Source organism: Haemaphysalis longicornis, unplaced genomic scaffold (assembly GCF_048455015.1).
Source record: "Haemaphysalis longicornis isolate Haplotype H1 unplaced genomic scaffold, Haemaphysalis longicornis Haplotype H1 scaffold_1, whole genome shotgun sequence".
Taxonomy (NCBI): domain Eukaryota; kingdom Metazoa; phylum Arthropoda; class Arachnida; order Ixodida; family Ixodidae; genus Haemaphysalis; species Haemaphysalis longicornis.
The window spans coordinates 157090205-157110327 of record NW_027526203.1 but is presented as its reverse complement, the minus strand read 5'-3'; the positions used below and the strand labels follow the sequence as shown (position 1 = coordinate 157110327).

General features: G+C 47.4%; 1 protein-coding gene across 1 annotated transcript in view; it reads right to left on the bottom strand.

Moving 5' to 3' along the window:
- LOC144138370 (2-oxoglutarate dehydrogenase complex component E1-like) overlaps window positions 1-20123 on the bottom strand; it is a 110882-nt gene that overhangs the window by 12855 nt on the left and 77904 nt on the right. Inside the window, exons 15-19 of the mRNA XM_077670622.1 lie at window positions 13714-13841; window positions 9418-9596; window positions 5459-5530; window positions 1930-2055; window positions 521-593 (exon numbers count right to left, since the gene is read on the bottom strand). Of these exons, the coding sequence (XP_077526748.1) occupies window positions 521-593; window positions 1930-2055; window positions 5459-5530; window positions 9418-9596; window positions 13714-13841 (578 nt within the window). The remainder of the gene's footprint in view (window positions 1-520; window positions 594-1929; window positions 2056-5458; window positions 5531-9417; window positions 9597-13713; window positions 13842-20123) is intronic.

The window sequence follows — 20123 nt, the reverse complement described above, 5'->3', positions numbered from 1 at the left end:
TCTCCAGCTCGTCCTTTAGAGGCACGAAAGATGCGTGCATGCTCCATGTGTATGACCTTGCACTTAATTTCCAACAGTCAAATCTATGCATGTTCCTGGTTGATGTGAAAATTTTTTTTTTTTCTGAAACAACCAATAATGTCAATAAAATACACCTAAAACGGGCTTAATTTACTAGACCGATTGCACAAAAGTATTTACGGTCGAACCTCACTATAACAAGCACTGATACGGTGAATTATTGGGCATGACGATCGAAATTTGAAATTTGGTTGCCAGGGTGTTGGTGGTGTTGGTGTAAACCGGTAACAGCCTTCTTTGGACTGATGAAAAGCCAAGCAGCAGGCAACAACTGGCAGCTCAACGTATCCAGGGCTGAACGTGAAAACAAATCCAGAGTTTAACTGTTTTCCCGACCACTGGAGAAGTGATGTCAAGGCCTTGGAGCTGTAGGCATGCGAGAGTGCAAACCGCGCAAGGTGGCGCCTGCAGCAGCACCGTGGCCAAAGGAGGAACCCACCTTCGGTCATCTCACTGAAGTGGGACTTGGCGTCCGGATGCCGGAGCAACGACTTTGGCGTCATCAGAATGAGCTGCACAGCAAGGGGAGGGAAAGGACGCAGTCACACTACCGACAATGGCCTCAGGTGTTGTCATCTGCATTTCACCCCGCCAAGACCTGTCTTAGGCGAGGCATGGTAAAGTAACAAAGCGTCATTTCAATTAAACGAGTTCAAAACACGACACGAAACCTGTTGGAGTGCCGGGCACAAAGGTGCAAATACTTGAGTTTTGAATTGGCACACAATTACACACTCGGAATGCAGGTACTGCTTTGGGTGTCAAGCCAATACTCGTTAGCTCGCACAAATTTCACAACCTCCAACCAGCGCAAAGCGATACGAAGGGAAATCAGGCAGCTACGGCCACAGCTCGTCAGCGAGCACCTCCTCAGATGCCAAACTAAGCTGTGCTCACAGGGCCACTGAGATGAATTTCAAAATGGTTTTGTTTATGCCAGAAATCTACCCTCTAGTTCTTGCAGAGGTAAGTTCAAGAAATAGTATCCTTCCATCAAGAACACGTGAGCGTTGAGCCAGGTGTGTTATTGCTTTATACTCCAGTGTAACCCAAATATCTGCCACCGTATAAACACAGACACACACGAAAGATGTTTTTTGTAGCTTTCTGGTTTTAGTAAAAACACCAGAAAAGCTCATAAAAAAATTGCTTTGATCAAAGTCGGACTACTACATCACAGATTAGTCCAATAAATAGCTGTTGCGGTGCAATACCATCAACCCCCCCAAAACCCCATCTCAGGGCCCCTTTAATGCCTGGAACCATGGACTGCACACTCTGCCGCTGTGAAAAAAAAAAAAACGCCTGAGATGTCATCAAAAAGGCTGTGGGCTCAAGTGAATAAGTGAACAGTGCTTCCGTGCAAGCAAGTGAACGTGCAAGCATGTTGTTTCACCTAACCGAAACCGAAACTTTTTGAATGCTAATCTTGGACATCGTCCAATCACGTAGCACCTTTACCTGACGTCACTGCGGTTGGTTGGTGCAGCCGCTGCAAACTGCGCATGGTAGTTTTTTTTTTTCCCCAGGCTTCATAAAATAAATACTGCCTTATCGCCTGGATAATCGATGAAAAGTGTGTTCCTTTGAGCCAATCTACCCAGTGCAAGCAAAAACAAGAGCTTCACAAATTCACTTCAGTGTTCCTTTATGATCTGCTTTCTAGCGATACACCGCAGCTATGCTGCGAGAAAGCCTCACTTGCACAAAAATGGAGGCACGGAATGGGCAACTCGAGTTGCGAGGAACCAATCCTCCCCCCCCCCCCCCCCCCCCCCCCCCCCCCCCCCCCCCCCCCCCCCACCCCTTCTGCAGCTAGCCCCAAAGCCGACGAACGCGTTTACTCACAGGCTTCCTGAAGGGCAGGGCAATCTGCCTGCGCAGCACGTGGAAGTAGTTAGCGGGCGTGGTGCAGTTGGCCACGATCATGTTGATGTCGTTGAGCTGCCGCATGGGGAAGTCCTCATCCATCGTCTGGAAAGCGGGAAAGAGTCATCACGGCTCGGCTGCGACTCCCTCGGAAACGGGCTTTTGCCACTCAGGTCTGGCTGTGCGAGGCACTCAACAGAAAAACATGCCCATGCAAGTGTGACACCCCTGTCCCGTTGCGCTCACCCGAGGCTGTGTTCAGGATGTTGGGCAAACGTTTCTCTGCTAAACTGAACAGAGGGAAAGAGAGAAAGCAAACACCCCTCTCGACCCCCAGGTTAACAGAAAGCCGCCGTTCAGAACAGCCCTGAAAGTCGGCACTGAACACAGCTGTCCCATCAGCCACGTTGCATTGTTTGAAGAGAACAACGCAGTGGCTGCCACAACAAACAACAGGGGCCGGCCACCAGCACTCAGTTACAAGACTGACAGCCGGCTTGCCCCGTACAAGGCAACCTTTTTCGCTGGGAAATGCAAACAATATAACTGGTCATTTTTGCATCCTATATACGAGAAACAAAAAGAAAAACATGCTAATAACTTCTGTGCATGCAAAAATAATAATAAACAATAGGGATGGGCGAATATAGATTTTGAGGTTCAAAGCGAATTCGAAGCGAATAGTGATTTGGTCGAATAATTTCGAATCGAATAGTTCGAATAGTAGACATTGCAAATCACAAAGACAAATGAGCAACTTGTGACCTGACTAATGTACACAATTTTTTCTAATTATTAGAACTCACGTAGGCACAGCATTGTGTAAAACTATTACCAGTTGAACATTAATTGCAAAATCTTACACACAGCTTTCCTTTGCTGTATTCACAAGTTTTCATGAAGAAATGCCTGTTGCGCCACATGCTCTAGCCTACTAGCAGTTTCCGCCGGCTGCTCATTCACAACTTTAAGCGCCGCCTAGAAACTCGCAGAGTTAAGCGCCGCCTAGAAGCTCCGCTAAAAAAAGAAGTATTGTAGCCACTAGTATCCTCGGCCGTAGCCAAGCAAAGCGCAAGTGTACAGTGTACTAGAACTAGTACACTAGAAATACTAGAACTAGTACACTGTAGCAAGTGGCTGGCCGCCATTTTGAATAGGCTCGCTTAGTGCGGCGTACTGCCGCGCTGTGCGAGCCTATTCAAAATGGCGGCATGCCTATTCAAAATGGCGGCCTGTACAAGTCTGCTGGCTTGGTGCCGCTATGTTCGGAGCGGTGTCGTTTCAGTGCCGCCTTTTTTTTTTTTAACCTAAAGTGTGCTGGCGGCCGAGAGCTTCATTGAACCTCTAGGCAAGGCAGCAACTCGGCAGTGCCGGCACTGATAATAGAAATGTCCGCGTCGGTGGGTCTTGAGTCAAGCCTGGGTTAACTCTCGGAAAGCTTGACCGAAAAGCTTGGCTTTTAGCTGCCTATTCGGGAGCATCGAATAATTCGAAAATATCGAATACCTGCATTCGGATCGAAGCGAATAACGAATAGAGAGCTATTCGATCGAATATTCGACAATACCGAATATTCGCCCATCCCTAATAAACAACCTCCCTCCCTCCTGTCCCCCTCATAAAAATTAGGCCCCAGAGAGTACAGCTGTAAAGTAACGTATTTGCTTACACCAAAAGGCCGCTTTGAACCGTTTCACTTGAGCATTCTGCAGCTGTGCCACTGACTATGGGGCTTGAGAGAGCGCACACCACCCTCGCAGAAATTATTTCACAGGAGGCCTCCTCTGTACGTTTCTGTCATTGAACCCCAAGTGTCATGCTACTGACTCTGAGAAACCAAAACATATCTTGCCTATTAGCAGTGGAGTGTTTTTTGTTTGTATGCATTTTTCCTTCAGGGAAAATCCAAAACACCGATTCTTGCATGCAATGGATATTTTGGCCCCACCAGAAGAGACTGTCCTCAGATGGGGTGTAATTTCCACGAAATGCACGATTTTAGGGAAGGGGCTATTAGGTGCGGTTATGGGAGCAGGGTGCCTCCCAAAAGACCTCACTCCCCACACCATCTTGCAGCAGTGTGGTCGATAAGAACCAAGGCCTGCTCCACACATCGCCACACTTCAGGGCCTCTGTTGCTGCCGCCATCCCAATGGGCAGGCACGACAGGTGGTGAGCACTCATCTCTTCCCAGTGGCCGCGCCCATCTTCATCCCCTCCTCTCCACTGCCTCACTCCCATGCGAGACGATACAAGCATGGCTACACAACCCACAGATGCACGACCACAAGGCTATGGGCTGCGTAGATGAATTCGAACACTAGGACAGTGCTAGAAGGAAGGCATGACACTGCAGATGCATGGATGAGACAAAATGCCATGGCTGGCAGCAGCACTCCATCAGATGGCCAACTGCACAGCACTGGACAGTGCCACACTTAAGACCTGTCCTAGCAACACAGGTTGTTTTCAAGGAATTGTGCTCTCCTAATGTGATGCCTCAACAAACATTTCTGCATTTTTTTGGAGACCCATGAGAGCCGAGCCATTGGCATCATTATTCATCAGGCACGAAAACCGCACAGAAGTCGCATCTAATTAGCGTTTTACGTCGTCACAAAAGGCTACAGTGCTACGTAAGTCATCTGGGAATGTGTGCTGAGTGCCCAGACGTTTTACGTGTAGTTATTTTTATTCTTTCGTTCTTGCATCACACAAACAGCCGCTCTGGCTGGTGCAAAAATAAAAAGAAAACTTGTGAAGGTACATCAGGTGGCAGAACCATTATAAATGTTTAAAAAAAAATTTTATAACTGGTCACTCATGCATGCTAAAGATTCACAGATTGGCGTAGCTATAGTTTAACATCAGGATCAGTGACAGCAAACCCCTGGTGGCTATTCCTGCAAAACTTGAGTCTGAACAAACGATTCACCAGAAAGAAAAAAAATTCTGCAAACTGTTGATGACTTCGCAACAACCTGTACAGATGCCCACAACAACTATTCCTGGGAAAGGCTTTAAAGCACAAAATAAGGAGAGGCTTATGGGAATGTCTTTGTTATTATTAGCTCGAATGTTTTGGGGCTACAGGCGCCAAAGGCACACCTGACTATGAGGCGTTCCGTAGTAGTGGCGGGCTCCAGATCAATTTTTATCACCTGGGGATCTTTGCTGTGCGCCGAAATCTCCCCACAAGGGGGTTTTCCCTCTTCATCTCCATCAAAAAAAGCAGCCACTGCGGCCGGGCTTGAACCCACATCCTTGGTCTCAGCAGCACAACGCCTGGGCCACTGAGCCCACCGCAGTGGGTTGTAACCAACACTTGCATGCTATTCAGTGGAGGCACATCTACCACAGACAGTAGGCTTGCCAGAACACTTGCGGAGGTTTGTTTTTCCTGTATCGTACAACGGGTTTCGCCTTCAGCCGCATATTGGCTTGCAAACCTTTGAAGATGCCCACAAAACTACTGATAACGGGGACTTTCCAGGCCCACCAAACTCACGGGAAGAACGTCGGGCTCCTCACTGCAGAGCTGGAGGAAGCGCTCGGGCCTGCAGCTGGAGTGCTCAGGACCCTGGGAGGAAGAGGGGGGTGGTCAGGTCAGCTGACCATGCAAGCAAGCTATGGCCAGGGGCACAAGAGCACATGACCAAGGTGCCAAGCCGGTGACTCTTCGCAGGAAACACAAGCTGCCGTGCAGCTGAAACACAGCCGTTGCATTCACTGCCGCGGCAACACTTGTTTGATACCCTGATAGCAGAATAGAGGGCAGGCTGGTTGGCTCTGAGGCAATGTAACGGTCACCACTACGAAGACTTTTGAAAGTGTCACAATTCAACGCCACACCATTGCACTGATTTTGGCTGTAATGCAAACCCCTTTGTAACTACAGGAGTGGTGCTGGGGATGGGATCTACACCCCCACTCCTAACAGACTTGATGATGACAATTGTCACTTTTAATGGCGCAGAGCGCCAAAAACAAGCTTACGGACTTGAGCTGGCAAAGCTTAAGCATACTGCAGAGATGTGCTTCCCATATAGCAGCCCAGGGCTGATGCACCAAGTTTGTGGCTTAGTGAGATGCATGCAATTAATGCCCCGGAGTACACTGCAATTAGTGACTGCTCTGTTTGAACCCATCCTGACCCCACCTGAACTCGCTCTCGTTTCCACAAGATTGACACCCATGCCTACCACACAAGCCAACCGACCTAGCAAATCAACAACAGTTGCCGCATCTCCTCCATAGAGTGCCAGCACTAACTGCCTCTAGGAGTGCGACACACCCATGCTGTATGCATTTGGATCAGCTTTGGGCAATACCCTCTTGGCTGCAAAAGAAGGAGCATGCCTTTCCTTGATACACTGGGATATTGATAGACTGTTGTTGCAATGAGCAATATTCCCAACACTGCCCCCGTGAACCCCCATGCAGTAATAACTGGTGGTGGCTTGTGTTTCAAGTTCACAGTGAACAACTGGAACGTGCCCGACTCTGTTGCTCAGTGCCCCTTCTACACAGTTCACTTCATATCTGTGCACTAGTTGGTGTCCCCCCATAGAAACCCCAACCACAGGTGTGAAAAGAGGCCCTGGCATTCCCAGTTAGAAGGGGAGGAAACAGCATCGAAAGAACTGCAGCAAACATTAATGGGGGTAGCTAAGCAGAAAATCGTTTGCTCTGCTGCAACCAAAAGGTGATGTCCCAGATTTTTCACCTGAAAAGTCCATTTTTCCCCTGCCTCATGTTTGGCAATAAATACAGTGAGGCACCCATGCCTGTCCGAGTACTGCAATATACTGACAGGAATGTTGTAAAACTGTTTCTTTCTTGATCAACACACTGTCGAAACACGTCTCTACAAATAAACACAGCCACTTTTAAAAGTTTGCAAAGGCAACAGAGGAGGGCGGTAGCTCGAGCTTATTGGTAATAATCAAAATTGTTAATCAGCGTGAGAAAAAGCACAGGGATGGATGTGTGTGCCTTATCCCGGTCCCCACCATGCTCTCACTCTTTGCCGAGCCAGACAAAAATGCATTGCATCTCTGTCCACCCTTTGTCAAATTTACCACCTCTTCCTAAAGAAAGTTGAGAGAAACGCAAAAGATTTCTCACATCAGAACTGCGTCAAAAGTATTTTAAAAACCTTTACTAAAAGCGAGTCCAAACTTCACTGAAAGTGCGTCCAATCAATCGTCAAACCTTTAAAGACCCAAATCGCAAACGAAAAATTAAAGCCGTTCCACTCAATGCGAAAGCTGTCGGAAGTGCAGAGCAGTGATTCGCCATAATGTAGTTCAATAAAATTGACAGTTGGGCTAGTTGGTTTTGATTCATAGTAAGTCGCGCTAGATACGGGACACAGAAGAGAAGACACAGCGCCGTCGTGTGTGTCTTCTCTTCTGTGTCCCGTATCTAGCGCGACTTACTATGATTCGCCATAATGGGCTGTGGCGCCGTTATCGGCTCACTGCTGCCACCCACCACGCTCTTCGCTGCCCTGTCTCATTCCTCTCCTGATAAATTCAACGGAGGTTTGCCCAATGCAATTCAAATTTGCCGCCTTCGCAGTGCTCACGTGCCCCCTGCCTGAAACTGTGCCAGTGGGAGCTCTGTTCTCTTGGTGCCTGCTTTTCCTCCTGCATGTGCTGGTGTTGCACTGTCACTTTTTTTCGCTTACTATACTAAAAACCAACCCGACGAGCATTCCTAACTAAATGAATGTGGGCGCTGCCGGTTAATAATGTATATTTTGCCTCAAATGTAACTACAGTTTTCTCTGTGCTAAACAACGGAGAGATACCGTATAATGCGGAATATAGGTCGAGGCGGAATATAGGTCGACCCCCTTACCTTGTGGCCGAAAAATGCAAAAAAAAATAATTAGGTACCAACCATTGTTTTATTGAGACTACAACTTGTTTCGTCTCAGATTACTCATTTAAAACTGTCTGAAGTATCGTCGGACGACTGTTTCTGGCTCGCTGTCGCCCACACAGCAGGTCGTCCTCGGTGCAGTCCAGGGAATTGCTTATGCAGCACTTCTTAAACACTCGCAGGACCATGTCATCGTGAAGCGAGCGCTAAGCATGGGACACTCGTGTGCAGACCGGAGCGACAGTCAGTCTGTGCAGGCGGTCAGCGAACATCTTGGGGTATCCATTCGTAGAGACATCGCACGACGCTAGCGGACAAAATTTGCCCCTTTGTACAGCAGCACAGGTGCACAGAGCAGCGCCCATGAAACGAGGTCTTCCGAGCGTTGCATACCGAGCGCTACCCCTTCAGCTAACGCCGCTAGCAACACTTCTTTTGGTGATACCGAACTGGCGCAAGGCGGACACGTCATTGGCCTTGGAAAACGCCCAACTTTTCTTTTAAATGCTGCTGTAAACTGGCACCAAGTGCCTAAACTCATTTTGAGCAAGAAGAAAATAGCACACACACATTCGCCGACAGCGAGAGAAACAACAAAAAAAAGATGGCGTCGGGTCCGATTGACGGTGGTGGCGATGGTGCCTTTGGGGTTTGGATGGGCTCGATGGGCTGCCCGGTCGCTAGATGACAACTGCCAGTGACTGCAATATAGGTCGAGGGGGGACTTTTCGGCAAATTTTTCCGTAAAAAATCTCGACCTATATTCCGCATTATACGGTAAATGACAAGCACCAGCGGTTCACGAGTTTCGAACGCTTATGGCTATATAAACCGCTTGGCTTTCAAAGCCTCGGTGGGAAGCTGCGACGACAGAATGCCGTGTGGCTCTACTTGGGTCCAGCAAGCGAGCTACCATGACAAGGCGAAAACGAACCAATGCAACGATTTTCGTGCACTCTAAACAAACGCATCTACTAATCAGCTAAATATTACCGATACATGGTTAATTGAGATAATAGTATACTATTGTACTCCTCCTTCATGATCAATGCATGTGTTGTGTTACCTAGAACCGTTCGTTTTTCGCGATTTTCAAGTACTAACTGTTTTGACCCAATGGAAGCCCGGTTTTGCACGCGTGCACGCTGTGTGTCCAGAGATCTTGTCAGAGCTTTTCAGTTATCAACCGGTCTATGGGGAAATGCATTAGTTTTTTGACAAGATGCCATCGGCTCCACTAAGAAAGCTTTCGCTTCAAAAATCAATGTTTTGAAGACTGACAATGGGGATGGGATTGTCGTAGTATGTGAGGTGGCTGTGACGAAAGGTGCATGATTTTATCTCTTCTTCTCTGCTTTGGAAGCAAACTAAGGCCTTAGGCTCGTGCTAGAGCAAGCTAAACTGTGCAGGTGTCCCATACCAGAGAATGTGCCCACACATGGAAAGCGTGACCCTTTAGTGCGCTGTTAAATTAAGAGCTGTGGCAACAAAAAGCAGCAGAGGGATGGGCACAACACTCCCCAGAAGGGCCCCAGCGTGTGTCCCGTCGAAAGAGCAGAGAGAGAGAGAGAGCCCCACCATGCCCTCCATGCCGTGGGGCAGCATCATGACGAGGCCGCTCTGGCGGACCCACTTGGCCTGCCCGCTGCTGACGAACTGGTCGATGATGCACTGGGCGGTGTTCATGAAGTCCCCGAACTGGGCCTCCCACATCACCAGGGCGTTGGGGTTGGTCATCGAGAAGCCCAGCTCAAAGCCTGCACATGCACCAGGAGGGGGAGGGGGGGGCAGGCACGCTCACTCCAGCAGCTGGCCCGCCAAGAACCAAAACACCAAGTTCAGCATATATACCATATTTACTCGCATAATGAACCCGCTCGCGTAATGAGCCCTCCCCCCATTTTTCTTGTTGAGAATTTACGTTTTTGTCACGTAATGAAAAATGCGGCGGTAATATGTTTTTATTTTAAGCATGGTTGCTGATGCTGTAGGCGATCACAGTAACTTGATGTCGTACTACAGTACGCGCAGAAATGCTAAAAATGCATTCCAAGAAAAACAAATCTCATCAGTAGCCAGAGATGTGAGCGCCAATGCCGTGGCTTAGAATTTAAAAATTGTGCGTTTGCGGTGCGCCACCTGTTGAATGCAAAACAAACCTTGCGCCATAAAAACGTAGCGGCGTGCAAACAAAGCACCAAACGTACTCCGCACTCCTCTGCTCTTGCTGTTACGCGACTTCGCCATTACACTCCGTGGTTTTGTTGTTCAGCTGTGTTCCAACCTTTTTTTTGTGGTCCTGCAATGCGGTGTTTTAAACTACGGTGGCGGAGCATGCGCTGCACATGGAAATGGCGCAGCTGTGTGGCACTTCAGTGTTGACCCAGTGTGTGTAGGCTACGGGCGAAAACGAGAGGTTTTCGGGCGGTGACCAGGGGTCTCCATGTGTTTCGTGGGCCCAAAGGAAGTTTGCCGGTGTCAGAAAAGAAATTTTGCAGTGCCTTGACGGCACAGAAGACTGTGCCGACAACAAAAGCGCGGCCGCAAGCAACTTCAGTGAGGAGGGAAGCTCCATGGCGAAGGGGGACGATGGCGAGTTGCAAATAAAATATAAATTTCGTTACATAATTACCTACATGTTTTTTACGAAAATGGTAAGGCCCTGACAGCGCTTCTCTTAGCAACTTTATTGTATGAAATTTCAACTTTTAAAAATATCTTGTAATTTTTTTCCCGCATAATGAACCCTCCCCCCAAATTCATGCCGAATTTTCCGGAAAAAAAGTGGGTTCATTACGCGAGTAAATACGGTATATGTGGCGATTTTTTTACTTGCCAAACCAAACTGCACTTTTGCCTTATAATTGTATAAATACAGTACTCGCAGCTAGCAGTGGGGACAGCTTGGCCGTGCCGGGTGAAGAACTGCCTGCAACCATGAGCCAACAGGACTACACATGCAGGAAAGTAGAGCAGGGCAAAACCGCCCCACCTCCTGTGAAAGTGGCCATCGGATATGGTGAGCCTCACTAGCTGCCCAAATGGGCAAGGGCTCTTTGAAGCCACCGCCAGCCCTCCCTGTTGGCACAAGGGCTCGCAGCATGTGCATGTCAGCTCCTACCAGAGGCGACTAACTCAATTACCATCAGTACTTCCTACATCACTGACTCATGTGTCAAAAGAAGGCTGTCTCTGCCTTGCCCTCAGCTTTCAGGCATTTTCTATTCAGAGTTTCCACTTTCATTTCCCAGCCCCAGCAGCATGACTGAGCCAACACTGCCCCAGTGAGCTCTGCAGCCCAATTTTTCTGCCCTCTCTCTTCTCCCTCACATGCGGATTATGACCAGCGCAGAGCAAGCGGGCAATGGGAAAACAGATGAGGCTGCGCCGACTTGTCCTTGTACTAGGTCTGTGACATCAATGCACACGATGCCACCCCGCTGCTTTGAAAGGATCCCCACCACTTGGCTAACACCACCAGGCACTGAGAAGCAATCACGAGGGCACCGAAGCACCCCTTACCATGCAGTGAATGCGAAAGCGCTAGCGCCCAACTGCCGAGGGTGTCCTCTCCTTACCAGTAACATTTTCTTTTTCCCCCTTGCCCCGTCTTCCTCTACATGCAGACACCCTCTTACCCCCCTCGCCTTATTCTATGTTCCCACTGCTGTTGGGACAGCACACGTCTTTTCCTGAATCCCCTCTTTTTCTTCACTTTCATCTTGCCTCTCTTAGACGCCATTTTTAACCCACCGTGTTTTTTTTTGCTATCGTAAAAACCAATTGAATGCATATTCTTAATTGAAAAAGTGTTGCTACTCTCCGCTTTGTACTCAGTACGCCCTGCCTCAAATATGCCTCGGGTTTCTTTTGCACTTCTTGCCTATACACACATGGATGTTGTTCAAGCATCATCATCATTATTATTATTATTATTATTTCGTGAGCCGTCTGCCACTTTCTGTGGTCATTTTGCAAGCGATTCATCGGCCATTTTCTGGGCTATACTTAGCCACTAAGTTAACTAATGCTTCCACATTAAAATCCCATCTCTGAAAATCAGTGAAACAAAGGACACATCTGTCACCATGGCTGGGGGAAAAAAACCTGCATGTATACTATTGTCTACACCCCCTCCTAATAATTGAAGCGTGACTGTTCCCCTTGTCATTTTCACAACCTCTGAACAACCGCATCAAATATAGTGTGGCAGATCAATTTATAAGCGCTAGATCAATTTTGCTGTGTTGATATACAGTTGCGGTCATTTGCAGGTGTGCCCAGAAATGTTGTCCTCTCATTTCCCCAAGGGTAAAGTTCATGCTTGCACCTGTGGGCCTTATTTGCTTGCAGAGCCCTAGGGCCACGTCGAACAGCCAGCGCAAGGGCACGTGCCATGCACTAGAGTCCGAATGCGACTCGCAAGAATATTCGTAGTGGGACGGAAAACTGGGCAAGGTGGTGGGCGTTCATTACGGCCACTACTGAATGGAGAAATGAATGTCAGACATAGACACTAGCGCTCATCCCATGGGGTTTGTCTTCCTTGCGTCCCCACTTAGTTCCCACTGATTGGCATTGTCCAAAGAACACCTTAATTTATGATCATAAACTCAAAAAATTTGAGAGCTTTTGAGAGTAACAATGTGGTGCAAATCAAACATAACAGCCAACATCTATTGCAAGTAACTTTGCTGTTTTGAGTGGTTTGATGCCCCCATATACATGCAATTGTTTACTTGTCAAATGAATGCCCTTTCCTTTAATTTTACGGGGTGCGTTTAAGACAAGGAAAGCATTTACACTTTTTTTTGTAGCAATTTCGATTTCCTGTACCCATGCACAAAACAAAGTAAAAGCCACTTCTCAACCTCATTCTACCACTACAAAATTAAGCCGCGCAGATCAGTGACCGGTCACGACATCAGGCGCACAAGACACCACTTCAAGAAAAAGGTGTCCCAACCAGCTTCTATCGTGCATTGCAAGCCACTGAAAAAACCAGCAGCACACAGTTATTTCCAGAGACTTCCTATATACCGAGCTGTGCCCATTTGTTCGCCTCTAGTGTGTGCACTGTAAGCATTTAGGGTGAAACACCCCCCGTTGTGGCACTGAAGGGGTTCACGTGAGAGGCACTGCCCCCCCCACAATGAAACGATTGCAAGATGGCGACTGTGCAGACAATCTGTAAGCAGACACTTTGCATTCATTTTAACAATTGATGATGGGGGGCTAAATAAATTTAAAATTGTCACAGTTAACAAAGGGGTACGTTTGTTATGTCAGTAAATATGGTAAACCTGGCCAGGACATACTCAAAGAGAGTGACGGGTGAAGCCCATTCTACATGGGGCGAATTTTGCTTGCGAATTCGCAGCTGCAACGCCGCTCGTGCACCAAAACTATCTATTCTCGTTGCCGCGGCGAATTTCCAAATGTTTGGAAGCGTCGAAATTCTCTTGTGAACGCCGCTTAGCATTTGGCAATATGTCACAGCAGTGAAAATAGCAAAATAAATTGTTTTGCTGCACGGGCGGCGCCGCGACTGCGAATTCGCAGGTGAAATTTGCCCCATGTAGAACAGGCTTGACAACGGGCACAGCTGCAGATTGTGGCGGTCACAAGAGCTCCAAAGCTGCATCGAATACACAAAAAGACCCAGTCCAAAAAATCAGCAGCCTCTTCTACCGTTAGCCTTCACAGTGAACGACATGAATGCCAGACGTTGGGCAGCAGGGATTTGAGAAGTTGTCGTGGTGGGGGCAAGTAAAAGCTACGAGCCAGCCTTCTGCCCGCCTTCCACTCAAAGGCTTGCAAAGCGGAGCTCGTGAAGCCCGCGCCTGCACCAGGACGGGGTGCTTGTTGACGTACCGAGGACGCCGTACTCGGAGAGGGAGCTGTTGCACACCGTGTAGGGGGCCTGGTCGGGCCACAGGTGGCACAGGGGCCGGTACGTCGTCTTGTCAATGGTCTGGTGGTGCAGCACGTGGTGACGGTGGCTGCGCAACAACAGGGAAGGGGGAAAACCAGCTCATTCCACGTCCCCTGGGGCACCTTCACGCCAGGCTCCTGGACACAACGGGCTTTTTGGGGCCCACGACATTCTCACTGTCTGGTAACCAAAAACCCACCCCTGCGTCATCCTACTCCTATACTGTACCGTGGCAGCGACAAATTAGCGTTGCCACGAAACATAAACGGCCCCCTGGCTATGTCACGCAACAAGCACTTCCCAATGCAGCTGAGCAAAAGCCAAATGCACATTTACTAAGCAACGTACGGCACGGACCCACTTCACTCAATGGGCTCGACCAGCCGTGCTTTTGACTCTGCCACAATCAAACAACCCCGTCTCTGCTCTCCACAAAGTCCCTCTTTCCCTGGCATACTAAACGTATGCACCATGAGGAACCCCTGTTTGTGCGATTAGGCCCTTCTGGTGCACATATCAGCATGTCCAGCAACGAGCCCCTCACTGATCGGTTTGGGATGTGGAACTGGCATGGCGTTCCTTCCACACTGGCAACCTACAAAACCAGGCTGGAAACAACTGAACCTCATCCGACAGAACGTGGCAATCTGGCTCTGCATTTCTAATCAAAACATTATCTTGTACGTCGGGTTGCCACCTTCTTCCGGAAAAAAAAAAAAAGAAAAGAACAAACTGCCCTTCTGAATGCAGAATTCTGAATTTGCATTGAAAAAAAAAGATGCCATGTTCTTTTGACATGCAATGCCATTTATTGTAGCATTTTCCTACAGAGAAATCAATGTAACATTTGGACTGAAAGTCACTGAGGCTTCGGATATTGCTCTAAATGTGCTGCACTGAAAAGTAGCCAGAAATAAGTTGTCCTCTTCTTTGCATCTAAACCGCCGCGACGGCATTTCGTTGTGTTGTTATCCCCTTGCACCCCCCTCCACCCCAGGCAACGCACTCGCCGCCCGCATATTTTCTCTGCTCGCATGTTTTTGGGCAACTTGCCAACACCTATTTATCATCGTAGTCGTCGAATTGAAGCTTATAATACGCACAAAAAGAAATAATCGTTGCTCGGTGGCCAAAAAAAACGGCTAACGAAGGCTGGTTAAGTACGGACTGCCAATCGGCCTGCAGTCTAAAAAAAACCGGTCGGACCAGTCAAAAACTGGGCAGGTGGCAGCCCTACTTGTACAGTAAATGACAGGCATTTCAACTGACACTTAATCTATGAGGATACAGCAAAACCTGGATGATGCAAACCTTTTGAGGTACCAAAAAATATCTGTATCCAAAAAATATCTGTATTTAAAATTTGTTTATTTGTGCTTGTTTAGCTCATGTTTGGTGACTTGCACCTGCAGAAGTCCACTATCTTTTTCTTAATCTTGACGCTGAAACTTAAAAAAACACACCATTTTTTTTTTTTTCACTCAAGTTAGACTGGCAAATAAACAAACTTTGCTACACAAGGCAAATTTTCCCTTCGATTTTTTTTTTCTTCTTTTAACCTGCAATATTGATTGTGTGCGGCTTTTCACATGCTGGAGCCGTTCACATGCTGGAGCAAGCCACCGCCAAGCCACAAATGCAACCTAGGTTTCAAACGTGCGGGGCTATGCTGTCTTTATCCCAAACCTGCCTAAACTGAAGCTGAAAGCGCTCACTGAGTTTGGAGGTGATCAGATAACCAATTACCCGCCCACTGGAGCAGCAGAAGTAGGAAAGCAAATACAGCAAAGAGGTTCTATACGTGATTCTTTTGGCTATGTTTCTCTTATTGAAAATAGGAACTGTGTTCATGATTTAGTGGCTAACAAAACTCACGTGCCTATTTTTCGCTCTTATTGTGTAAAAAAGTGGCAGTAGGAGATACACCATCAGCAAAATGCGGCCAAAATTTTCAGAACGCAGACGTAGTCACGACCAAATAGGTGTGATACGATAATTTTAAAATTGCAACTTTGCCTTATACCCCAGTCATACAGCATATTTAACGTCACTCAAAGCGAATGATACTATAGCTACGAAATCCATTCCATTTGGCCGTGTGGGTCTACACGGCAAAGCAAATGTCAATCTATAACGGTAGCAGTGACAATGCGGGAACTCATGGAATTGCGAGATAACAATGTAAATGCATCTACAATGTTTTTAAACCTTTTTAAATGCTATGTCTGCAAAAAAACGAATTTACTTTTGAAATGAAAAAGTGCAGCTCTGTGTAGGTGACATTCACATGCCAAGCAGAGACAAGTAGGCAACAAATCTGTATCTTGGTAGCAGCAAACATGGCAGAGCTTTGCAAAGGTGCTATTTCCTTTCTCCATTCTACATAAAGCAACATGCAGGGAAAAGTATTGCCTTGCTGGCAGGTTTTAGACACGGTGCTCTACAGTTTAACATTAAACTTCCTTGTTTAGTGACAAACCGCTGCTGTCGAGGCTACTCATATGGGTCGGAAGCTAATGTGAATGTGTCCCCCAAACTCATTTGACCACCGAATGCCATTCGTGTAGATGTCATTTAGTATTCTCGTGCAGGGCCAAACCAATGGCATTCACAGCTAATGTCATTCGCTCTAAATGTCATTAGATTTGCCGTGCGATAGGGGCATTAGCCTACTTTTGAGCGGGAGGATGCAATAAAACTTGCTGAGGTTTGTTTTATAGCGGACATACACGCTGCAAAATGTTTTAGGAAATTCGCATTGCAACCCATTTTACAGCCAATTTCCAATTTCCCACACCCCTCCTTACCATTGCCAGGCTATAGAAGTGGCACCCTCACACCACTCATTTTAAAACTGCAACTGCTAATTACGCAGTTAGTGAATGAAACAAAACTCGGCATGACTGCAGGGTTGTCTCAGTGGTAAACTGTGGTATACTTTGTTTCCAAATGCAATTCAACCCACTTATAACAACAATACCGGCTACAACAGCATAACTGACATAACAGTCGTGGCACGGTAAACATGACCATATACACTATGTGTATGAAGGTGTGTCAGCCTTTTTTGCAGGTTGTGTTAACTCAGTAGGGGGGCACACTGCTTAGTCTGTGCAACCATACAACCATGTGTTTCTGTCTCGTTAATCAGATGCCAAGTAAAATTCCAGTCATTACAATTAGCGGTAATAACAATAACTTTTCAGTGACACTTCAGTATTGTTATAGTACATGGTTAGGCTGTATTAATCCCTCAGTACTAGCAAGATCTCCCTTCCTCAGCAAAAATGGGCAGAAATATAAAAATGGGGCCACCATAAGACCAGGAAAAATATATTAGCACGCACTATAGAAACAAAGATCCACGAGTAAACAGATGATTTACCGTCAGCGTCAAATTTTTAATGATCAATGATATTGGATGAGCCGTTTTTAATCAGGCTTTGAAGATCAGGAGGGCTGCATGCTAGGCAGTATTTTGGTAAACTATTTCAAGGACAGTGGGTGGTGAACGAAATATTCAAACTAAATTCATCTGTTCACAACAACTAAGGCAGTGTTAGGAGTAGATCGTAATCAGTAGTTTCAACCATTCCGAGTCGCATGCACGTACTCCCACAGTCACACTTTTTATGGAAAGACGAACGCATATTCGCAGTATGTTCCTCGTGCAAGGTGTGCCAGTCTCTGGTGATGCACTTAGCACTCACGCTGCCTTCTGGCTTCCTCAAACCGGTCCCCTCATAGCGTTGAAACGTTTGGGGACACGACAAGAGGAGTTTTCTGATGACTGATTGTGGGGTTTAACGCGCCGACGCAATGCAGGCGATGAGGCGCGCCGTAGTGGAGGGCTCCGGATTAATTTTGACCACCTGGGGATCTTTAACGTGCGCCGAAATCTCGCACACACTCAAGAGGAGTTTTCACTGCATGCGAAGCATCGCATTCCATCGATTTATTAAACCTGGCCAGAGAACTTTCTATATCTCCGCAAGCACTTGCAAACAATTCTAAGCCATCATCGGGCTTTGACCTACAAAGGACCGACCCGGCTCTGTGCATCGCAATCTCACGACGGCTGAAGAGGTCAGTGAAGAGGTCAGAGGACAAGCAAATGCACAAGTGCCCCGCCCCAGTAACGGGAAAATCACATTTGTAGAACTGAAGAAAGCAAGCCCTGGGCGAGTTTTCCTAAATGAAAATGGATGCTTCAAGGGCGAAGCCGTGGATGCCCAGCTCCATTACATGACTGGGGCCAACTACTCCCACGATGCTGCCTCAATCGGCTGAGGGCAGCGAAAGTCTGCGCAGGACTGTCCCGAGAGCCAGTTCGGCAGAGCGGCCGGACAATTCTGAACAATCCGCTCTAGGCCCCCCCCCCCCCCACAAATTCAACCACCCTGTGTGCATAGCTGAGTCAACCTCAAATGCGGTGAGGTCAGCCACATTTCAAGCTCACTCTGGCTGTAAAGCTGATGCGCACAGCTGGTGACACTGTTTAGACTCCGTTAGGTGACACTGCTTAGATGCTTAACAAAGAAAACAGGACAACACGACAGTGAGGTAGGAGGTTTCACACGAGGCCTGCAACACACAAAGATACGGGAAAGCCTCCCCATTTGCAGGATCATTTTTATACACGCTTTGACAGCCGATGTCCACAAATGTGGTCAACAGGTCATCGAACCAGTAAGTGGTAGGCACCTGTTTCAAACCTGCCGTCTGCCCACTATCAGCTATAAGGGCACAGCTGCCCAGTGTTTGCGGTGCTCACAGTCCCAGAGCATACGGCACAGTGCGCATGCTGCCTCTGTAATTTAACGAGCACGTGCAGTAGCACTCATGTCATTCTGGGTGAAACCAGGGCTGAAGCTCAATAAAGCTGTGTAACCAGAGTTCCATGCTGCTGCCAGATGTCACATCAATCATAATGATGATGATTTGATTTTAATGACCCAAAGCCAACTATGAGCAAAGAGGACCAAAAATGTAGTTATTTACTGACAGCGGTGAGAAGGTACATGCTAAATCCTGTCAGGAAAAATAAAAGTGACATGAGTTAAGAGGCAATGAGGATGACTGGTGTACAGGTTCAGGTAAAACTATGGCTGGTATCCAGTGAGGTGTAAAAATTTGATGTCTCTCAAAACTTAAAAACGCAATTAACAGAAAACACAGGGTCGTCACCTAAAAAGCATGATAGATATAGTGGATTGTGTTTTCTGTATACAGCAGAATCTCAATATACAACTCTGGGTGATATGAATTTCGGGATGATACAAATTTCTGAGAAGTTCCGGCGAAATAGCGTTGTTTGCAATGGGCAAAATTTTGGTTGTAAATTATTCTACTGCAGTTGTTGGAAGTGTTCGTGTCATGTTGTGAGAATGCGGATTTACGGATAGGCCATCTCCACACCTGCTACATAGGGGTCTTGGAGATCCAGTGAGCAGGTGCGAGTGTGTCAAGAATGCTCAGTGCAGCCAAAGTCATGTTGTAACCAATAATTGCACAATCCAGGGTGGGAGAAAAAGATAACGTTATAAGCATTTCGTGGTCTTCACCCAGCATTTAACGAAACAAAAACACAACTGTACGACTGAATGGACTAATGTTGCCTCGTGTGGAGTAAGAAAGCATCCACGGCACCCAAAATTTAGCCCAACGTATGTAATGCACTTTTGCGGGAACTCCTGCGAACATCTACTGTACTGTAATGTGCACCAGCTGTGACTGACACTCTGACATAACCAACAGTGTCGCCCGAGAGCCCTGCGGCATGGACCAAGACAGGAGGGGAAACGTTGCTTCGTAGGGCAGCCAGATGATCCCACGAGCTTAGCCTAGGCCAAGCATTTGCGACATCTGTCACAAAAGGAGAAACTGTACGGCCACCGCAATCAGCATTTCACTGCGCTGTTACTATTTTGTCCATTAGGTGTCGCTACTCACTCCTTTGCCATCGTAGCTGCAAAGCTTTGTAGTTCGCGTTTCTGTTCGCTGTGACATTATCTGGTCGCTTGCGCACACCCGCTGCCATGAGCCATTTTGTCTCCGATATATATATTCAGAGACTCAAGCAAGAACGCTTGGAAGGCCGCTTTATTCACAAGCACCGAGCTTGGCCAAAAAGGAACAACCGTCGTCTCAAATAGTGATGATGATGATACACAGTGTTAGAAGAAATGAAGAAAGCAGCGATGAGGATGAATGCGCATGATGTAGGGGCGAAGAAGAAGCATGATGGCGATAATCACTGCTGATGAAACTGAGTGTTCGTGTTACACGAGGTTTGTGCTCACAATATTCTCGCTCCGTGCGCTGCGCTAAGCGGTAGGGCAAAAGACAA